Below are 18168 nucleotides of genomic sequence, written 5' to 3'. Positions count from 1 at the left end.
GAAGAAAGGAAACAAAAGGAGGGAGTTGCTTCTTAAAAGTGGTTCAGTTTCATTCCGCCTATAAGTTGCCTATACATGTTACATCTTATGAACTCCAGAAAGAGGCTCTCTTTGACACAATACAAGTACTATGCTGTTAGTGTAAATTTGAGAGACTGAGATCATACTCCACGTGCCTTGGCTTGGAGAAATTGCCCTCTAGAAAGGATATGTGTACCGCGTGTTGAGAAACACTGCTCTAGCCGACCCTTCTATAATTTGTGTGTGCAACGAATTCTATAAATGGCGCTGATTCAAAAACTGGGTGTCGACTAAAAAAACATGCTACGCACCATACTATAAACAAAATTCAAAGCTGGGTGCTGTTTATAGAATAGTGTTTGGTGTCGGGAACTACACCTAACTTTAGGTGCAACCATTTAACAAAGCCTGGTGTAAATCTTGCACCTATATTAGGCACGGATCCCCCAAATTACAGGATTGTCCCCTATCCACCCATGATTCTCCCATAGTCATGCCCTCTCTTGGAGGGCCAGGTGTAAATTTTATTTGCAGATCCGTACACATATTTATGTGCATGTAACTTTTAATTGATTTCAATTAGTACGGAAAGTTGGTAGAGCCTAATTATTGGTGCTAAATGGCTCATAATTGTGTGCGCACATTGTGCTTGTATCCAAATCTGTACACACAATTTTTAGTGTCACTTATAGAATTTGAGGATATATGTAAAAATGTACATGCAAATTAACTCCCCCTTTTACAAAAGTGTAGCGCAGTTTATAGCACCGGCCATGGCAGTAATAGCTCCTAAGCTCACAGGAATTCTATGAGCGTCAGAGCTGTTATTGCTGCGGCCAGTGGTAAAATTTGTGTTTTTGAAAAAGGGGGGGAGGGCTAATAGTATTAGGGGGCAGAGTGCATCATATAAATATTAGCACCCTAGGTATCTTAATTTGTCAAGAAAGTGCTCTGAAGTCAGTCCGTGGCATAGTAAGGGGAGGCAAAGGGGGTGGTCCACCCTGGGTGCCATCTTGCTAAGGGCAGTACCCCTCCTCCTTTCTGTCCCCCTGCTCCTCTCCTTGCCGTACGACCCTTGCGTTTCCACTGTATCTTTTTTACTCCCTGGTGTGAGGTTGCCGCCCGCATTGGTGTTCTCTGATGTCACTTCCAGGACCCACGCCTAGGAAGAGACATCAAAGGGTGAGCCGACACTGACGTGGGTACGGGGAAAGAGAGGGGTGTGCACACGGCAGGTGGCGGGGAAGAGGACGGGGGAGGGATTCCACCACCCCAGACGCCGCTCACCCATACTATGCCACTGTCTGAAGTATAGTGAGAAATGATAAAATGTGGGCCAGATTCTATAAATGGTGCCTAAGGCACAAGTTCTGTAACCAGCGCCTTAAGTTAGGCACCTATTGCAGAGGCGCCCAACTAGGTAGGCGCCATCTAAATTGAAAAACAAGCTCAACTGAGCTTTTTAATCAGCACTGATTGAAACATAGGCGCCTATCAAGAAAGCACAATTCTGTAACAAGGCGCCTCTAAAAATTTAGGCGGCCTTCAAAAACATAGGCGCTGTGCATGTTAGGCGTGGGCGTGGCTACGTGTTAGGCGCCTTTTTGCAGAATCGCTGCTCTTAAGTGTGCTTACGCGCTCGCATGGGCGCCTAACTTTTAGTTGTGCCTAGAGCCGGCCTATTTAATGGGCGCCTCCAAAATAGGTGCCGCGCAGCGCGATTCACTAAAGAGCACCCAATTGTGTTTGAATCGCGCTGAGCTGTGCCTATATCGGCGCCCAACTTTTGGCCGCTTCTTATAGAATTTGCCCCTAAATGCCTAAGTGTGCCTACATAGTAGGCGCTGCTTGGCGTGGCTGTCAATCAACTGCTAGGCGCCGCTTTTTAATCACGCCTAGCGGCACCTAGGCATATGAAGCATCACTAGGTATGTATATTCAAGTTCTCCTGCATATGTTTCAAGCTAGTTTGGGGACTAGGTCCTACATACTTGCTATCACACTTTGTATTCTACAGCCCTATAAGACAAACCAGAAACAGCTATCTTTTTGTATACCCAAGCATTACCAATTGTAAATACAAAACCTTTCTGGACAGAACTTTCATGTACTAAATAAACAACAACATTGGCTAGACCAGTGCTCTTCAACCACCGGTCCATGGACCGGTGCCGGTCCACAGAAATTTCCTGCCAGTCCACAGGGCCAGCACGTGCATCAGGCCCAAAACAGTGTTCTTCAACCGCCGGTCCCACGGTTGCGATCAATGCCGTCGTTATCTTCCTAACTGATTCAGTACACAAAGCCACGGGCAGTGGCTCCTACGGGCATCCTGCGCCTGAACCGGAAGCCTTCTCTCTGACGTTGCAACGTCAGAGGGAAGGTTTCCAGATGAGGCACGGGACGTGCAAGGTGCAATTAGTACTATTATGGGGCGAGGTCTGGGGTGGAGATTGGGTAGAGATGAGCGGGGTCTGGCCCACGACTTAGCCCAGTGTTCTTCAACTGCCGGTCCACAGAATAATTATTTTATTTCTGCCGGTCCATAGGTGTAAAAAGGTTGAAAAACACTGGGCTAGACAACTACATTAATAAAGCTGAACTGACCTACAACGCTTTTAGAAAACGCATAAAAACTACCTTATTCGACAGATATATCACCTAAACAGAATCTCACCGAACACTCTGTTCATTTCACTTTCCCAATATGCCCTCTGAAATCCTAATCGAACAGTATTTGTAATTTCGGGACCTTTCTTCTAATATGTCCCCTCTGAAATTCTAAACAAACTGTATATTGTAATTTTTGCTGTTTTTGAAATTTGCGACCTTTCTTTAACAGGTCCTCTCTGAAATTCTTAGCAAACAGTATATTTTGTAATTTCGCTTTCTTAAAGTCTCTGTACTCTGCACTTCCATCTGCCTATCTGCATATTGTAAATCGCTGAATGTCCAGCTCTCTTGAATGTAAACCGCCTAGAAGTCACAAGATTGTGGTGGTATAGAAGAATAAAGTTATTATTATTATTATGTTACACCATACAGTGTTTGTCATGTTTTATAATGCTTTGTTATGTATATAAACTTGCAACCTGTTCTGAGCTCTTCTGAGAGGATGGGATAGAAATGCAAATAAATACATTTTTGCCACAATAAAAGGACCCCAAAGAAAGGTAGCTGCTAAGCCTGCTTGAGACATTAATTTATGAAGGAACTGGACCAGCGTTTTCCCAAAGCTATCCCTATAGACCAGTGGTTCCCAAACCTGTCCTGGGGGACCCCCAGCCAGTCAGGTTTTCCAGATATCCCTAATGAATATGCATGAGAGAGATTTGCATATAATGGAAGTGACAGGTATGCAATCTCTCTCATGCATATTCAATAGGGATATCTTGAAAGCCTGACTGGCTGGGGGTCCCCCAGGACAGGTTTGGGAACCACTGCTATAGACCTTCATAATCATTCCTATTACATAATACATTAAAGGCTTGCTTAATATTTGTAATCAAAGAAACATTGTGCAAAGGGTACATAAGAACATAAGAAATTGCCTCCGCTGGGTCAGACCAGAGGTCCATCGCGCCCAGCAGTCCGCACCCGCGGCGGCCCATCAGGCCCATGACCTGTACGGTGATCCTTTCCTAAGCCCTTTAATCCCTCCTATCTTCTGTCTATACTCTTTCTATAACATATCTCCACCCCTATCTGTATCCCTCAATCCCCCTATCCTTCAGGAATTTATCCAATCCTTCTTTGAACCCCCGAGTGTACTCTGTCCTATCACAACCTCCGGAAGGGCATTCCAGGTGTCCACCACCCTCTGGGTGAAAAAGAACTTCCTAGCATTGGGTCCTTTCAGAGTATGTTGATGTTGTAATTATGTAAGCAATCCAGTCAAGCATAATGGTTTTGAGAATTATAGCGATAAAAAATGTACCTTCTGAGCTACTGTAGCAAAGACGCAGAGCAGCCCCTGCTCAACCCCATTCATCCCCCCTCCCCCGCCTCTCCAGAAGTATACAGAGACTGATGAGAGTAAAGAGTCTGGGGTTTTTTTGTTCCTATCAGCTGTTTGCACGGATTTTCTGCTTAGCGTTCGGTTTCAATTTCAAAGACTGCCGCCCAAATGTTTAATTGATTTTGCCTTGCATTTTTGGGTGTGAGAAATTTCTGGGCAAAAACAAAAAAAATTATTATTATTTTTTTTTTTCGTAGGGTTGGAAATAGGTCTTTCGGAAGCCGTATAGAAAAGAAGTAGCAATTTAAGTCATCGAGCCAAACATGGTTGCTGCCCACGGCTCCCATTCTTCCGCATCTGCTGAGTGGATTGCCTGCTTAGATAAAAGGTATCGGTCTTCTAATGTTAAATTTGTATTTGGGAATGTATTTTTAAAGAGCATGTTAATAAGGCATAATGCTGAGAGGGAAAACATGGAGATGGGAACAGAGGTGGGAGCTGATCATCTCTGCAGGTATGAGACTATTTTAATTTTCAAAATGACCGTTCAATGTGTATTGCGTGGTGATTATTGCCGATAGGTGCATGGTTTCCCGGCATGCAACATCATATTGGAGCAAGTCAGAAGCATCAATGTGCGTCTCCTAGGCTGGAATTACAGAGTTGTTTTCCTCTCACCATTCGTATATTTTATTAGGATGTTTAAAGACTTGGTAGCTTCCAAAGTAGACCTTTGCAAAGAGTACACCCGATTAAGAAATGCAGCTGCACCGACGCACTTGCAGAATTGTTTCTGTTGGATGGTGCAGTTCTAACAACAAAAGCCTCTTGATATGTCAGTAATTATGATTTTGCTTGCATTAATAAGATGACAATGCAAATCCTGTTTTGACGTGAAGCAAAACGGAGGAGTCCTGTCAGAGGTTTAAGAACTAGACTGTTCCAGATGGTATTATTGTGGATCTTCTACTGTAGTTCTTGAATTCTTTATCTGTACATAATGTTGCTGTTTGATGTAAGATAAGTTTACTTCTCCCAAAATAATTAGACAATTTGTCAATAAATGTATTTCATAACTTTCAGAGGCTTGTAGCTCATGGCAGTATTGTCTTAAATAACTAGGGTGTATTGGCTGAATACTATTATGCAATCAAAGTAAACTAATGTAATTACTGTACGAGGGACACTCAATAATTTATCTACCTCAGTAGGAAGGAAAAGAGTTTTCAAAAAACATTTTGTTTTGTTTTTCAGTATAGTCCCCTGGTAGCTCCATACACTTCGTCCACTTTTCCTGCAATGGCTTTAACCCCTTTGTAAAGAATTCTTTTGTTTGACCTTCAAACCAGGATGTACAGCTTCCTTGATGTCTTCATCAATTGAAAATCGCTATCCATGGACATATTTCTTCAAAACTCAGAACAGGAAATAATCTGAGGGAGCCAGGTCAGGACTGTAGGGTGGATGGTTCAGCTGATGAAACCCACATTCTCAGATTTCAGCCTGTGATAGTCGCGACATGTGCACCGGTGCATTGTCGTGAAGAAGCAGCACACCTGCTGTGAGTTTCTTGATTGACTTCTGCAAAGCGATCATTGTGTTAGCGTCACTCTCCCCAGTTATGGTTGTCTTCTGTGGCATGAACTCCAGAAGCAAAACTCCTTCATCATCCCACAAGACAGTGACCTTACCTGCAGATTTTTCTACCTTGGATTCTTTGGTGGTAGGAGATAACTAGTGGTTCCAATGCATTGACTCAGGATCTCTGTGATAGATTCAAGTCTCATCTCCAGTCACCAAACGATGAAAAAAATTTAACTGGGTCTTCACGGAGCATTTCAATGTTCACTGGACAGCAGTGGAGCCTTGAAAACTTCTGACATACCAACAGCATTCTTGGAACCCATCTTGCACTAACCTTGGACACAGTGGCATAGTAAGAGGGGGTGGACCACCCTGGGCGTCATCTTGGTGGGGGTGCTGGCACCTCTGTGCCCCCCCCCCACTCCATGCTTGTGCCCTCCCTTCCTCATATCTCTTTAAATCTTCACCAGCATGAGCAATTTTTCCAGCCTGCTGCTCGCGCTGGCCTAGCTCCTCTTTGAAATCACCTCCTGGTCATGGGGCCAGGAAGTGACATCAGAGGGGAAGTCAACGCCGGCTAAAGCAGCAGGCCAGAGAAGCTGTTCATTCTGGTGAAGATTTACAGAGGTATTGAGGGGGGGAAGGTAGGGCGCGAGCATGGCATTGGGGGCAGGGAAGGAGCGGGGGGCAGATAGGTGGGCGGGTGCTACTGCCCTTGGTACCTCCTACCTTGCTACACCTCTACCTGAACATGCCCAACTTTTCATGAATTATTTTCCAAATTGTACCTTCTGAGATGCCCATTTCTTCAACTATTCAAGAAACCTTAATTCATCTGTGTTAGAGAATGACACGGGGGGGGGGGGGGTCAAATTTGTCGCTTTGAGCTTTGTCGCTATCCCTGTCCCTGCCCCATTCCTGTAAGCTCTTCCTTAACTGCACAAATCTCAAACACTTATGATTTTAAAGTGTTTGAGGCTTGTGTAGACTAGTAGGCACTCGAAGTTACAGGGAAATACTTTTAAAACCAACTGGAGGAAATATTTTTTCACTCAGAGAATAGTTAAGCTCTGGAACGCATCGCCAGAGGATTGGTACGAGCGGTTAATGTAACTGGTATGGGGATAGTATAGGGACAGGAAAAGAACTCTCCAGGATGGGACAGAAAAATGAGTTCCCGCGGGGACGGGGAAAATCAAATCCTCGACTTTCTTGCACATTTCTGTGGAAGTTGCATCCATAGGTTGTCCAGTGTGAGGGTCATCTTCAATGGACTCTCTACCCTACTTAAACTGCTTGCTCCAAAATTTTACTTTGTAGGATGATAGGGCAGACTCATCATAAACTGCAGTCATGCGTTCATGGATCTCCTTTGGTTTTTTTCCTTTCTTTTGTGAGAACGGTGCTCCAAATCTAGCAGTTTCTTACTTGATTCGCACAAGGACTCTCTTGCCATCCTGTCTCTCGGAATGTTAGACCTCCACTGAGCCACAACTGTGCATGAGTAACCTTGAGACATGTCACAACATGCACAGACTTGTTTCAACATATTTGCTCTTTCTTTCATACCCAGGTATTGAACGCTTCTCGTATGTTATGAAATACAGTATTAGGGGTTTTTTTCATGTTGAAAAGACAGCATGAATCTAGGAAACACGTCTCCACAATACTGGAGAGAAACTGGATTTCATAGAAAGTATTTTTTTAATAGAGTGCTGAAAGAAATTTTTGAAATGAAGTTCTGAGTTTTGTTTGTACAATGAAACAGTGCTTTTGGTTCTCTAGAAATAATCATCATTTAAGGGCTGATTGCCTTTTGGTAAAAGAGACCCTTTGTCCTTGACAAAACATTTTGTAAATGCATATATTCCATGCCATTAATCCTCTTTTTTTGCTCTATTTCTTATCTTGAATTCTCATTCCAATTAAAAAAAAAATTTGAACAGAAAAATTATCCCACTTTTACAAAAGTGTAGCGCGGTTTTTAGCGCCAGCCATGGAGGTAAGAACTCCAACTCTCATAGATTTCCTATGAGCATCGGAGCTGTTACCGCCGCAGCCGGCTCTAAAAACTGCGCTACTCTTTTGTAAAAAAAAAAAAAAAAAGGGGGGGGGGGAATGTTAAGGGAATGACAAACAAAAATTATAAAGAAAAGGAAAACCTTTACAGAATACTCCAGAGAAGTCATCCAGTAATCAGAAGGAATATATAGCAGATAATAAGTAGGACAGCTCAAATTATTTATATCTTCTTTATCATAATGCTTCTAAATATTTATAAGGAATACAAGGGAATGATTATAAGCTTCTTTATAGCACATATGTCAACCCAATTTGCTTTCAGAACATATGAATAGCCATATTGGATCAGACCAGTGGTCCATCTAACCCAGTAACCTATTTCCAGCAGTGGCCAATCCAGTTCACAAGTACCTGTCAAACCCCCAAACCATGCAAAACCCCATATAGTTGCAATATAGGCACAATACACAGAACACTTGAAACAGTAGCAACATGAATGAAAGAACACAAACTAAATCTTAACCTGGACAAAACAAACTTCATCCTCCTTGAAAACAGCAAAAACCCAACCTACACTAACCTAGTAATAAACTCGATCTCATACCCAATTCAACCCACACTAAAACTCCTTGGAGTGCTGATAGACAGAGGTTGTACCATGCAACCACAAATCAACAACATAATAAAAACATCATTCGCCACTATGAGAAACCTAAGACAAGTTTGAAAATTCTTCAACAGAAAACAATTCCAACTCGTGGTTCAATTACTAATCCTAGGCCTAATAGATTACTGCAACATACTATATCTCCCCTGCCCAGCAACAACGATAAAACAACTTCAAACAATACAAAATACAGCCCTAAGATTTATCTATTTGTTGAGAAAATACGACCGTATCACACTGGCTCCCAATACAAGCCAGAGTACAGTTCAAATTCCATTGCCTACTATTCAAAGCTATAAACGGAAACAGCCCTACCTATTGGAACAATCGACTAACTCATTCCACCTCATACAGACACAGAAGAACCCACACACCCACCAACCAAAAATGTCAAACGAAGAAAAATGTATGACAACCTATTGGCCACCAGAGCAACGAAACTGGACCGACAACTCACCAATCTGCTGACTTCGACCACAGACTACAAAACCTTCAAAAAAGAAACAAAAACCCTATCCTTCAAAAAAATACGTAAAACCAATATAACACAACCAATAATGTTCCGAATCCGCCTACATTACCAACTACTCCTTAGCAAATTAGAAAATGTTCAATCTATTCCTAAGTACTTCTTAATATCTTTTCAATATCTTAAGATCATAGCAATTCTTATGTAATCCGCCTTGAACCGCAAGGTAAAGGTGGAATAGAAATGACTAATGTAATGTAATGTAACATTCCATGCTATTGATCCCAGTGGCTTTCCCATATCTAATCTCAATAGCATACTATGGGATTTTCCTCCAGGAACTTGTCCAAACCTTTTTCAGGCCAAGTTATGCTAACCACAGTTACTACATCCTCTGGCAAAGAGTTCCAGAGCTTAAGTATTCTTAGAGTGAAAAAATATTTCCTCCTGTTTGTTTTAAAGGTGTTTCCATGTAACTTTGATTGTCCCCTAGTCTATATAATGTGGTTAGGGAGGGGAAGGGTTATGTTGGAGGATTGCGGAGGGGAGGGGGGGGGGGAGAGATGCATTTTCTTCCAAATATGGTGTGACTGTCTGGAGAGCCAAGCTTATTGGGATATGGTGATGATTCAGACAGAGGAGGTTTATAGAAAAGAACCCCAAGAACTGAACTTCCCTTTTCTAGAGCAGACACCAAAGGAGCAGAAATGGCTAGGTACAGCTATTTGCAGTGTGCATAGTGCTGGCTAGAAATTTGTGTTTTGTTCTGGCTAGAAATTGGAGGCAAAGGGAGGGACCAAGTACAGTGGTGCCTCACACAACGAACTTAATTCGTTCCAGGAGCAAGTTTGTTATGCGAAAAGTTCGTTATGTGAAACGCATTTTCCCATAACAATACATGTAAAAAAAAATAATTCGTTCTGTAGCATAAAATATGCTAAGATGACATAAAAAAAGATAAATTTACCTTGTTAGAGCTGTTAGCATGATATAGAGGGGATATATGTGAAGGGGAGGGGAGACAGGGGTTTTGTTGATCCTTGCTGTGTATTATAATCACCCCCCACATACTCCCCAGTACCTTTTTTAATTCCTCCCATCTTCCCAGCCAGTGGTGTACAGGCCAGAAGCGCAGAGATCAGGAGCAATTCCTCTGCACGCCTGTGTGGGCCCATGCCGATCTCCGAATGGCTGCAGTTAGTTCTTGTGAGTCCCGCGAGAGCTGGTTGCAGCCATTCAGAGATCAGCGCAGGCCCAGGCGGCGGGGGGGGAGGTTTAAACATATGCGGTGGCGGCGGGGGGAGGTTTAAACATATGCGGTGGCGGCGGGGGGAGGTTTAAACATATGCGGTGGCGGCGGGGGGAGGTTTAAAAATATGCGGTGGCGGCGGGGGGAGGTTTAAAATATGTATCGCCAGTTAAGCGATGCAGCTCGGGCGACTTCGTTGTGTGAAACGAAGTCCGTTGTACGGATCAAGACAAGAAGTTCGTTGTGCGCAGCGTTCGCTGTGCGAGGCGGCCGTTATGCGAGGCACCACTGTATTGGCAGAGCTCAGAGACACAGGCAGAACAATGCACAGTTCAACACTTAGAGATCCTTTTACTAAGGCGTGCTAGATTATAATGGACGCGTGAGCGTTTAGCGCACGCTAATATTTAGCGCACACTAAAATAGTTAGCGTGCCTTAGTAAAAGGACCCCTTGGGCATCACAGGATGGTGACTTTTGAGTGGATATGGGGCCTTTTTACATAGTGGGAAAAGAGGAGTGAACTCGGGGGTAGAGAGTGGGTGATGGTAAAAGGGGTGTGATGAGAGAGAATTAAGGAATCAACTAGGGAGGAGGAGGGGTTTATGGTTGGGAGGAAAGGCTGCAAAGGATTTATGTTGAGATAAATCTGCTATGTATGCAGGTAACTGGAGTTAATACTGGTGTTATTAAAGGAGTTTGTTCAGAGACGTCAAGCTCCTGAAGCGGGTTTGGGACACATGTTTTGGACTTGCCCCGCTATTCAAGATTATTGGAATGCTGTTTTTGTCTTTGTGGAGCGCATCTGGAAAGTTTCCATTCGTCGTTCTCCTTTGCTATTATTTGGGACTGTTCCTCACTTTTTTCCCTCGAGTGAGGGGCGCTGCAGCTTTTCTGAAATGGACTGTCTTGGTGGCCCTGAAATGTATTTTGATCCATTGGCTTGAAGATACAGCTCCCGATTATTCTCTTTGGCGATGTCGGATGATTACCCTTTTGATGTGGGAACGGAGAGATGTGTCGGACCTTTCTTCTCTCCCAGGCCGGGTCTTTCAACGCACTTAGGAACCCTTCTGGACAACTATGACCCCGCTGGCCCGAAGCCGCTTGCTAAATTGTTGAATCTCTGTATTTTGTTTTCCTTTGTTTCACCTGCTTTTTGATAAATTTTCTCTGGATGAGATGTACTTGGAAGGAGGACCCTGGGAGGGAGGGGGGTTATTTATTTTGGGGTGGGTTGTGTTGGGTAAGGGGGGGGTTTTCTTATTTATAAGTACGGGTTTTGTTATTCAAAATGCTGAGCTTGCTTGTTATTGCTTGGTTTCTTGTTACCTAGTTTTGTTGAGCTCAATAAAATATATTTGAATATAAAGTAGTTGGTCCAGCTACTTATGGTTAATTTCTTTAAAACCTTGTTCACGAATGGCTGAACAATTGATGACTATATACTGTATTCAGTGGTTTGGTTTCAATGAAAATTACTAATAAAAAAAAAAAAATGCTTCTAAACTGATCTCTAAATTTCAACATTTCTCTTATAATGTCATGTACAGCAAAATGGTCAATGATTAATTTTACGTTGCTTTCCTTTTTGACGAGTAGCCTGCAGGGTCTTGTACGATAAGCCTGCTTGACTGCTTGAGAAGATCACAGAGTCAAACATGTTCTTCCCGGTGCCCTGGTGTGGCAAGAATGCTGCGATCTCAGCTAAGCCACCGATGGACTCTTTAAATATTAATCCTGTTTTCTTCTGTTTTATGCCTTAGCATATTCACATGAGGGTCTATTGTTTTGTTTTCCTTTTAAGACGTTTAGCAGTAAGAGGGTCTCGGTAAAGTTCTCAGCCCTACCAACCAACTTCCTAAATTCTAAGCTTTATTTTGCCACTGTAGCTGAAAAGAGTGCTATCTTATCAGTGCCAATTTGCAGAAATAAAATTCTATGCTTTGACATTGTTTCGGATCATTGACTGAACCATATCCATGTCATTCCCTTCTTGGCGGGGTTGAGAACTTTTCAGCACCCCCCTCCTATTTACTTTTCTTTTCCTCCTCACAGTCTCACCAAGGGAAATTGGGTTTTTTTTCTAGAATTTGTCATGTATGTTGTCGGTCACAGCCACTATTGGTGTGCCAAATTTCATAAACATTAGTGAATTTTGTGCTAAATGGGATAAAAATAGTTATTGAACCTGAAAACATTTTGATAAAGGGATTGGTTGACCCCAAATTCTCCATTTCATTTAAGGTTATCCTTAGATCTAGGATAATTTGAAGAATGTTGGTTCTGTCCTTTCTATTACACAGGTAAAAAATAAGAATTTCTTGGTGCCCTGGGTTTTTTGACCTGTTCCTGGGGTTATTTGGGGTGTTGATTCAGAAAATTGCATTGGATAGACTGCATCAGCTCTAGTTTCTTAGATATGTATCCTTTCTTTTTATGCCTTTGGGATGGTAGAGCCAAACATGAACATTGGGCAAAAAAAGATTGGCCTCCGAGGGAATATATGGTAGTTGGAGGACAAAATATAATCAAGGAACTTTTGGTAGCATGAGATCAAATCATACTACTGCCACCACTACATATAAAGCTAGGCCTGATGAAACAATTTGTAAAGGCTTTGAATAAACACAGTTTGTGCATTGAATACGTGATATTGCATATGTTATCTGGACTTACCATGGAAAAACTGAAGGCAGGAATTTTTGATGGTCCACATGTCAGACAAATTGAATCATGTACCTGGTCTTCATTTGTTCTTGTTGTGAAAAACTTTCTTGGCAACAAGAAGGCAGACAACTACACACTATTAGTAGAGAATATGCTCTTTCATTTCAACAGGCTTTAACATGAGTGTTAAAGGTCCATTATCTTACAAGTCACTTAGATTGCTTTCCAGAGAACCTTGGTGACTCAAGCAAAGAGCAAGGTGAAAGATTTCACCAAGACATAAAAAGAATGGAAGCCAGATACCAAGGTAGATGGGATGCACACATAATGGCAGACTATTGTTGGAATCTTATGCGGGATTGTCCTGACAGATCCCACTCTCGGAAGTCTTACAAAAGGAGCTTCTTGTGTGTCGAATGACTGAAAAGTTTGTATCATAAATGTGTCCTTTTGGTTTGAAATAAGTAGATTTTCAGGTTGTACACTTTTCTTTAAATTTTTAATATGCTTCCTTCATGCTTAAAAGATATTAATTTAAACGCTATATTAAAATAGCCAGATTTTTTTTTTAATGGGCAAGCAGAGTGAAGAGTGGTATATGGCACATGTTCTGTATCTCAAAAGCTAGAGCTGATAGGAGAAAACTGGTTCCATTTTTGGAATCATCAGGTCAAATATACCCAGAAACAGGTCTAACATTTGAGGTACCAAAATGAGTGTTGGCCAGTGCTATCTCGTCCAGAGTACAGCAGTTCATATTTTGCAGGGTTACCCTCCCAGATCCCTCAGCATCTTCAAACTGTTTAAAAAATACATTATATTGAATAGTAACAGGTATAAAGCTTAGGGGTCATTATTTATTTATGGTATTTATATACCACCTATCAAAGTTATCTAACAGTTTACAAGCAGGTCATACTGTATTTCTCCTGTCTTGAGACAGTTACATTGGCCTTTGTGAGATTTAATGTGAGTGTTGAGTTTAAACTGCCTAAGCCTGTGTTCTTCAGTGCAAGCCCATGGCCTGGGGGCAATGACAGCCTCCCATTCTTTCTGGTTTTTGTTTTCTGCTACTCACCTCTCTATCCAGGCCCAGGATGGAGAGAAGAAAGTGGGTAGGGAGAAAAGCTGCACGTTTAAAGGACAAAGTATTTAATCTCGATAGGAGAAAAGACTAAAGAGGTTAGGGCTTTTCGGCTTGGAAAAGTCTACAAAATCCTGAGTGCTGTAGAATGGGTATAAGTGATTCAAATTTTTTTTTCCCATCAAAAATTACAAAGACTAGGAGACACTCGAAGTTACAGGGAAATATTTTTTAAAACCAATCGGAGGAAATATTTTTTCACTCAGAGAATGGTTAAGCTCTGGAACACATTGTCAGAGGATGTGGTAAGAGCGGTTAACATAACTGGTTTTAAAAAAAGGTTTGGATAGGTTTCTGGAGGAAAAGTTCATGGTCTGCTATTGAGACAGACATGGGGGAAGCCACTGCTTGCCCTGGATCAGACGCATGGAATGTTGCTACTAATTGGGGTTTTGCCAGATACTTTTGACCTGGATTGTTCACCATGACGACGGGATACTGGGCTAGATGCACCATTGATCTGTACCCAGTAAGGCTATTCTTATGACAAAAGAGAATGGTTTCAGGTCAAAAGCGCGCCAGGACAAAGGCGCACCCAGACAATTGAACGCAGCGCGGAGGTGCGCGCCGCTCAAAATTACTGTTTTTAGGGCTCCGACGGGGTGTGTGTGGGGGAAACCCCCCCACTTTACTTAATAGACATCGCACCGCGTTGTGGGGGGTTTGGGGGGTTGTAACCCCCCACATTTTACTGAAAACTTCACTTTTTCCCTGTTTTTAGGGAATAACGTCTATTAAGACATAATGTCTATTAAGACATAATGTCTATTAAGTAAAGTGGGGGGGGGTTCCCCAACAAAACCCCCCGTCGGAGCCCCTAAAAACAGTAATTTTTAGCAGCGCGCGCCTCCGCGCTGCGCTCAATTGTCCGGGCGCGCCTTTGTCATTCACGCCGTTGTCTATGAACCAAAGAGAATGCATTTATAAATGCTCACAACATTGAGGATACCTCCAATGAAGTTTGAAGGTAGACTGGTGGAAAGGGAGGGGGGGGTTATGTGATTGACATGAACTGGTCAGCAGTGCCATGGTCCCGCATGGAAAGATATTTAGCAACTTTCCTTCGGCTCATTAGAATTCAAAGTGACCCTAGCTTAAAAATTAATGAAGATTATTGGCCTAAGACCTAGTTATTTCAGTAGCAAACTAAATGCTAGTTTAGGTTTATGGATAAAATTTTGCTGGTAATTCCATATAAATCAAAAGTGTGACTTCAGAGGACCACCTCTCTCATTGGCCTATTTTAATGGAATGCATTGTCAGTAGAAATTCATCTTTACCTATGTGTTCACAAGTTAGATATGGCTCTGAGGCAGGGAGCTAAGCACCAAGGCTTCCTCTGGAACTCTGTATCATAGGCACTAAATCCAGTCACCAAATGGCACCTATAATGATGACAATGACTTATTTTTCCTCTGCCTCTGCAGCATCCCCAGCCAACCCAGAGCATGGAAGACTGTACTGGACCTTCTCACTGAACTAGTGGCTGGCCAGGGACACAGGATAACAAACTGGGTAACAGAATAATAATAGGTGATTTCACACACCGGTATTGACTGGGTAAATGTAACATCAGGGTATACTAGGAAAATAACATTTCTTGATGAAATCAAAGACTGCTTTGTGGAGCAGCTGGTTTAGGAATTGACAAGAGGTGAATCAATTCTAGGCCTAGTTCTTAGTGGAACACATGAATCAGTGCGGGAGGTACGGTAATGGTGCTGGGGGTTGCTTGATAACAGTGATCATAACATGATCAGATTTGATGTAATCTCTGGAATAAGTTCACACAGAAAATCCTATACAATAGCATTTAACTTTTAAATAAGGAGACTATAATAACATAAGGAGAATGGTAAAAAAGGAACTTAGAGGAGCAGCTGGAAAGGTCAAAAATTTACATCAGGCATGGATGTTATTTAAAAATACCATCCTGAAAGCCCAGAGTAGATATAGTCCGTGTATTAAAAAAGGAGGAAGGAAGACCAAATGGAAGCTGATATGGTTAACGAGTGAGGTGAAGGAAACTATTAGAGCTAAAGTAAAAGAGAATCCTTCAGAAAGTGGAAGAAGGATCCAACTGAAAATATTTGTAAACAGTGGCAAGTTAAATGCAAGGTGCTAATAAGGAAGGCAGAGAGAGACCTTGAAAAGAAGATTACACAGGAAGCAAAAACACACAGTAAAAACTTTTTTAGGTATATATAAAAGCAAGAAGACAAAAATAGAATCAGTTGGATTGCTAGACGACTGAGGGATAAAAGGGGCTCTCAGGGATGAGAAAGCCATAGCGGAGCAGAGAAATTAATAATTCTTTACTTCGGTTTTCACCAAGGAAGATGTGAGGGAATTACTGGTAATAGAAATGGTATTCAATTCTGATGAATCAGAGAAACTCATACAAATCTCTGTAACACTGGAAGATGTAATGGGTCAATTTGACAAACTGAACAGTAGCAAATCACCTGGACCAGATGGTATACATCCCAAAGTGCTGACAGAATTGAAAAATGAACGTGCAGAGCTATTGCATTTCCTTGAAGGGGTGAATAAACATGTGAATAAAAGTGAGCCACTTGATATTGTGCATTTTGATTTTCAAATGGCGTATGACAAAGTACCTATTATGGATTAAGAACTGGTTGAAAGACAGAAAATAGAGATTAGGTTTAAATGGAATATATTCTCAATGGAGAAGGGTAAATAGTGGGAACCCCAGGGGTCGGTGCTGGGACCACTGCTTTTTAATATATTTATGAATGATCTACAGATGGAAACAACTAGTGAGATAATTAAATTTAGTGATGACACAAAGTTGTTCAAATCTGTTAAATCGCAATAGGATTGTGAAAAATTGCAAGAGGACCTCGTGAGACTAGGAGGCTGGGTATCAAAATGGCAGATGAGGTTTAATGTGAGCAAGTGCAAAGTGATGCATATGGGAAATAGGAACCTGAACTATAGCTACATGATTCTGGGTTCTATGTTAGGAGTCACTGCCCAGGAAAAGGATCTAGGTGTCTTCGTTGAGGATGTGTTGAAACCCTCGGCTCAATGTGCAGCTAAGAAAGCAAATAGAATGTTAGGAATTATCAGGAAAGGAATGGAAAACAAAGATGACAATGTTATAATGCCATTGTATCGCTGTATGGTATGGCCACATTTCAAATACTGTGTGCAATTCTGGTCACCATGTATCAAAATAGATGTAGTGGAATTAGAAAAGGTACAGAGAAGGGCGACAAAAATAATAAAAGGGCTGGGATGACTTCCCTATGAGGAAAGACTAAAAGCAGCTAGGACTCTTCAGCTTGGAGGAAACTGGAGCCCCTCTGCTCCCACTGTGCTTTGTGGTGGGCTGGTGCCCCCCCCCCTCCCCACTCTTCTACCTTGACTAGGAGAATGTTCCATATTAGTAGAGAGGGCATTGTTTCCCAATCTGTTTGGATTTGCTAGCCTCTTAATTTTTTTATTTTGCCAGTCTCTTTGTTGTGAGTCTGTTCATTGAGTTCAGCTTAGTGAGAGAAGCTATAAGACAATATTGCCACTTCCCAGAAAAGGTCTTTGAAAATACATTCCCAGTGTACCCTGATCACAGGAGAGCTGGTTGAGTGTGACTTCTGTGAGAAAGAAATCCTTGAGATCATCTACCTGTAAGTCTATTTATTTCTTTGTATTAAGTTTTATTACAGAAATCTGTTTAAGAAATTACAGAGTCCAGCCTGGTAACATTTAGGTTACAAGTTCAAAGTGTTTAAGCTGATTGTCAATCACTCAGAGCCAGTGAGAGATCTTTAACATAAGCCAATATCAGCACCTAGCTTTAGGCGGACTTTACAGAATCAGGGTCCAAGTGTCTTGGCATGCTTCAGGAAGCAAGACCCAACTATCCATTTCCATGCCTTCTATGTTTCCAGGTTTCCAATTTATTTTTATTTAATATACTACCCATTGTACAAACTTCTGAGTGGTTTACAACAGTGTTTCTCAACATGCGGAACAGGTATGCGGGCCGCTTGTTGGGAGTATGCGGCCTGGCCCTGGCTGCCAGGGATCCTTCCCTGCCCGCCCGCCCGCCCGCTGCTGAATCCGCTTCCAGGGATCCCTCCTTGCTCGCCTGCCCGCTTCTGAAGCCGCTGCTGGTGATCCCTCCCTGCCTGTCTGAATGCCTGCCGCACCCCTCCCACCCCCAAAGCAGTCTCTATTACTTTGTCAGAGCCAGACTTGCTCCATCCTCTTCCAGCAGCAAATCCATGCAGGGACGTAGGCAGCGACTCACGCACTGCGTAGCTGACCCACAGCCTTCTCAGACATCAGAATTGATGTTAGAGGAAAGGATTGTGGGCCAGCCACATGCAGCCCCTGCATGGATGGAGCGAGTCTGG

At 42.3% G+C, this 18168-nt stretch overlaps 1 protein-coding gene across 5 annotated transcripts in view; it reads left to right on the top strand.

Annotated features, from left to right (window-relative positions):
* Positions 1–3524: 3524 nt before the first annotated feature.
* Positions 3525–18168, top strand: part of RAPGEF4 (Rap guanine nucleotide exchange factor 4) — a 251957-nt gene continuing 237313 nt past the window's right edge. Inside the window, exons 1-2 of one of the 5 annotated variants that reach the window (XM_033947091.1) lie at positions 3525–3646; positions 4237–4367. In XM_033947091.1, the coding sequence (XP_033802982.1) occupies positions 4303–4367 (65 nt within the window). In that variant the 5' untranslated portion in view covers positions 3525–3646; positions 4237–4302. Of the gene's footprint in view, positions 3647–3847; positions 3903–3981; positions 4368–18168 lie in introns of those variants that run through there. The other 4 variants (XM_033947092.1, XM_033947093.1, XM_033947090.1 and 1 more) reach the window with 4 other exon arrangements.

This window comes from Geotrypetes seraphini, chromosome 5 (assembly GCF_902459505.1).
Source record: "Geotrypetes seraphini chromosome 5, aGeoSer1.1, whole genome shotgun sequence".
Taxonomy (NCBI): Eukaryota; Metazoa; Chordata; class Amphibia; order Gymnophiona; family Dermophiidae; genus Geotrypetes; species Geotrypetes seraphini.
This window is presented reverse-complemented; position numbering and strand designations above follow the sequence as displayed.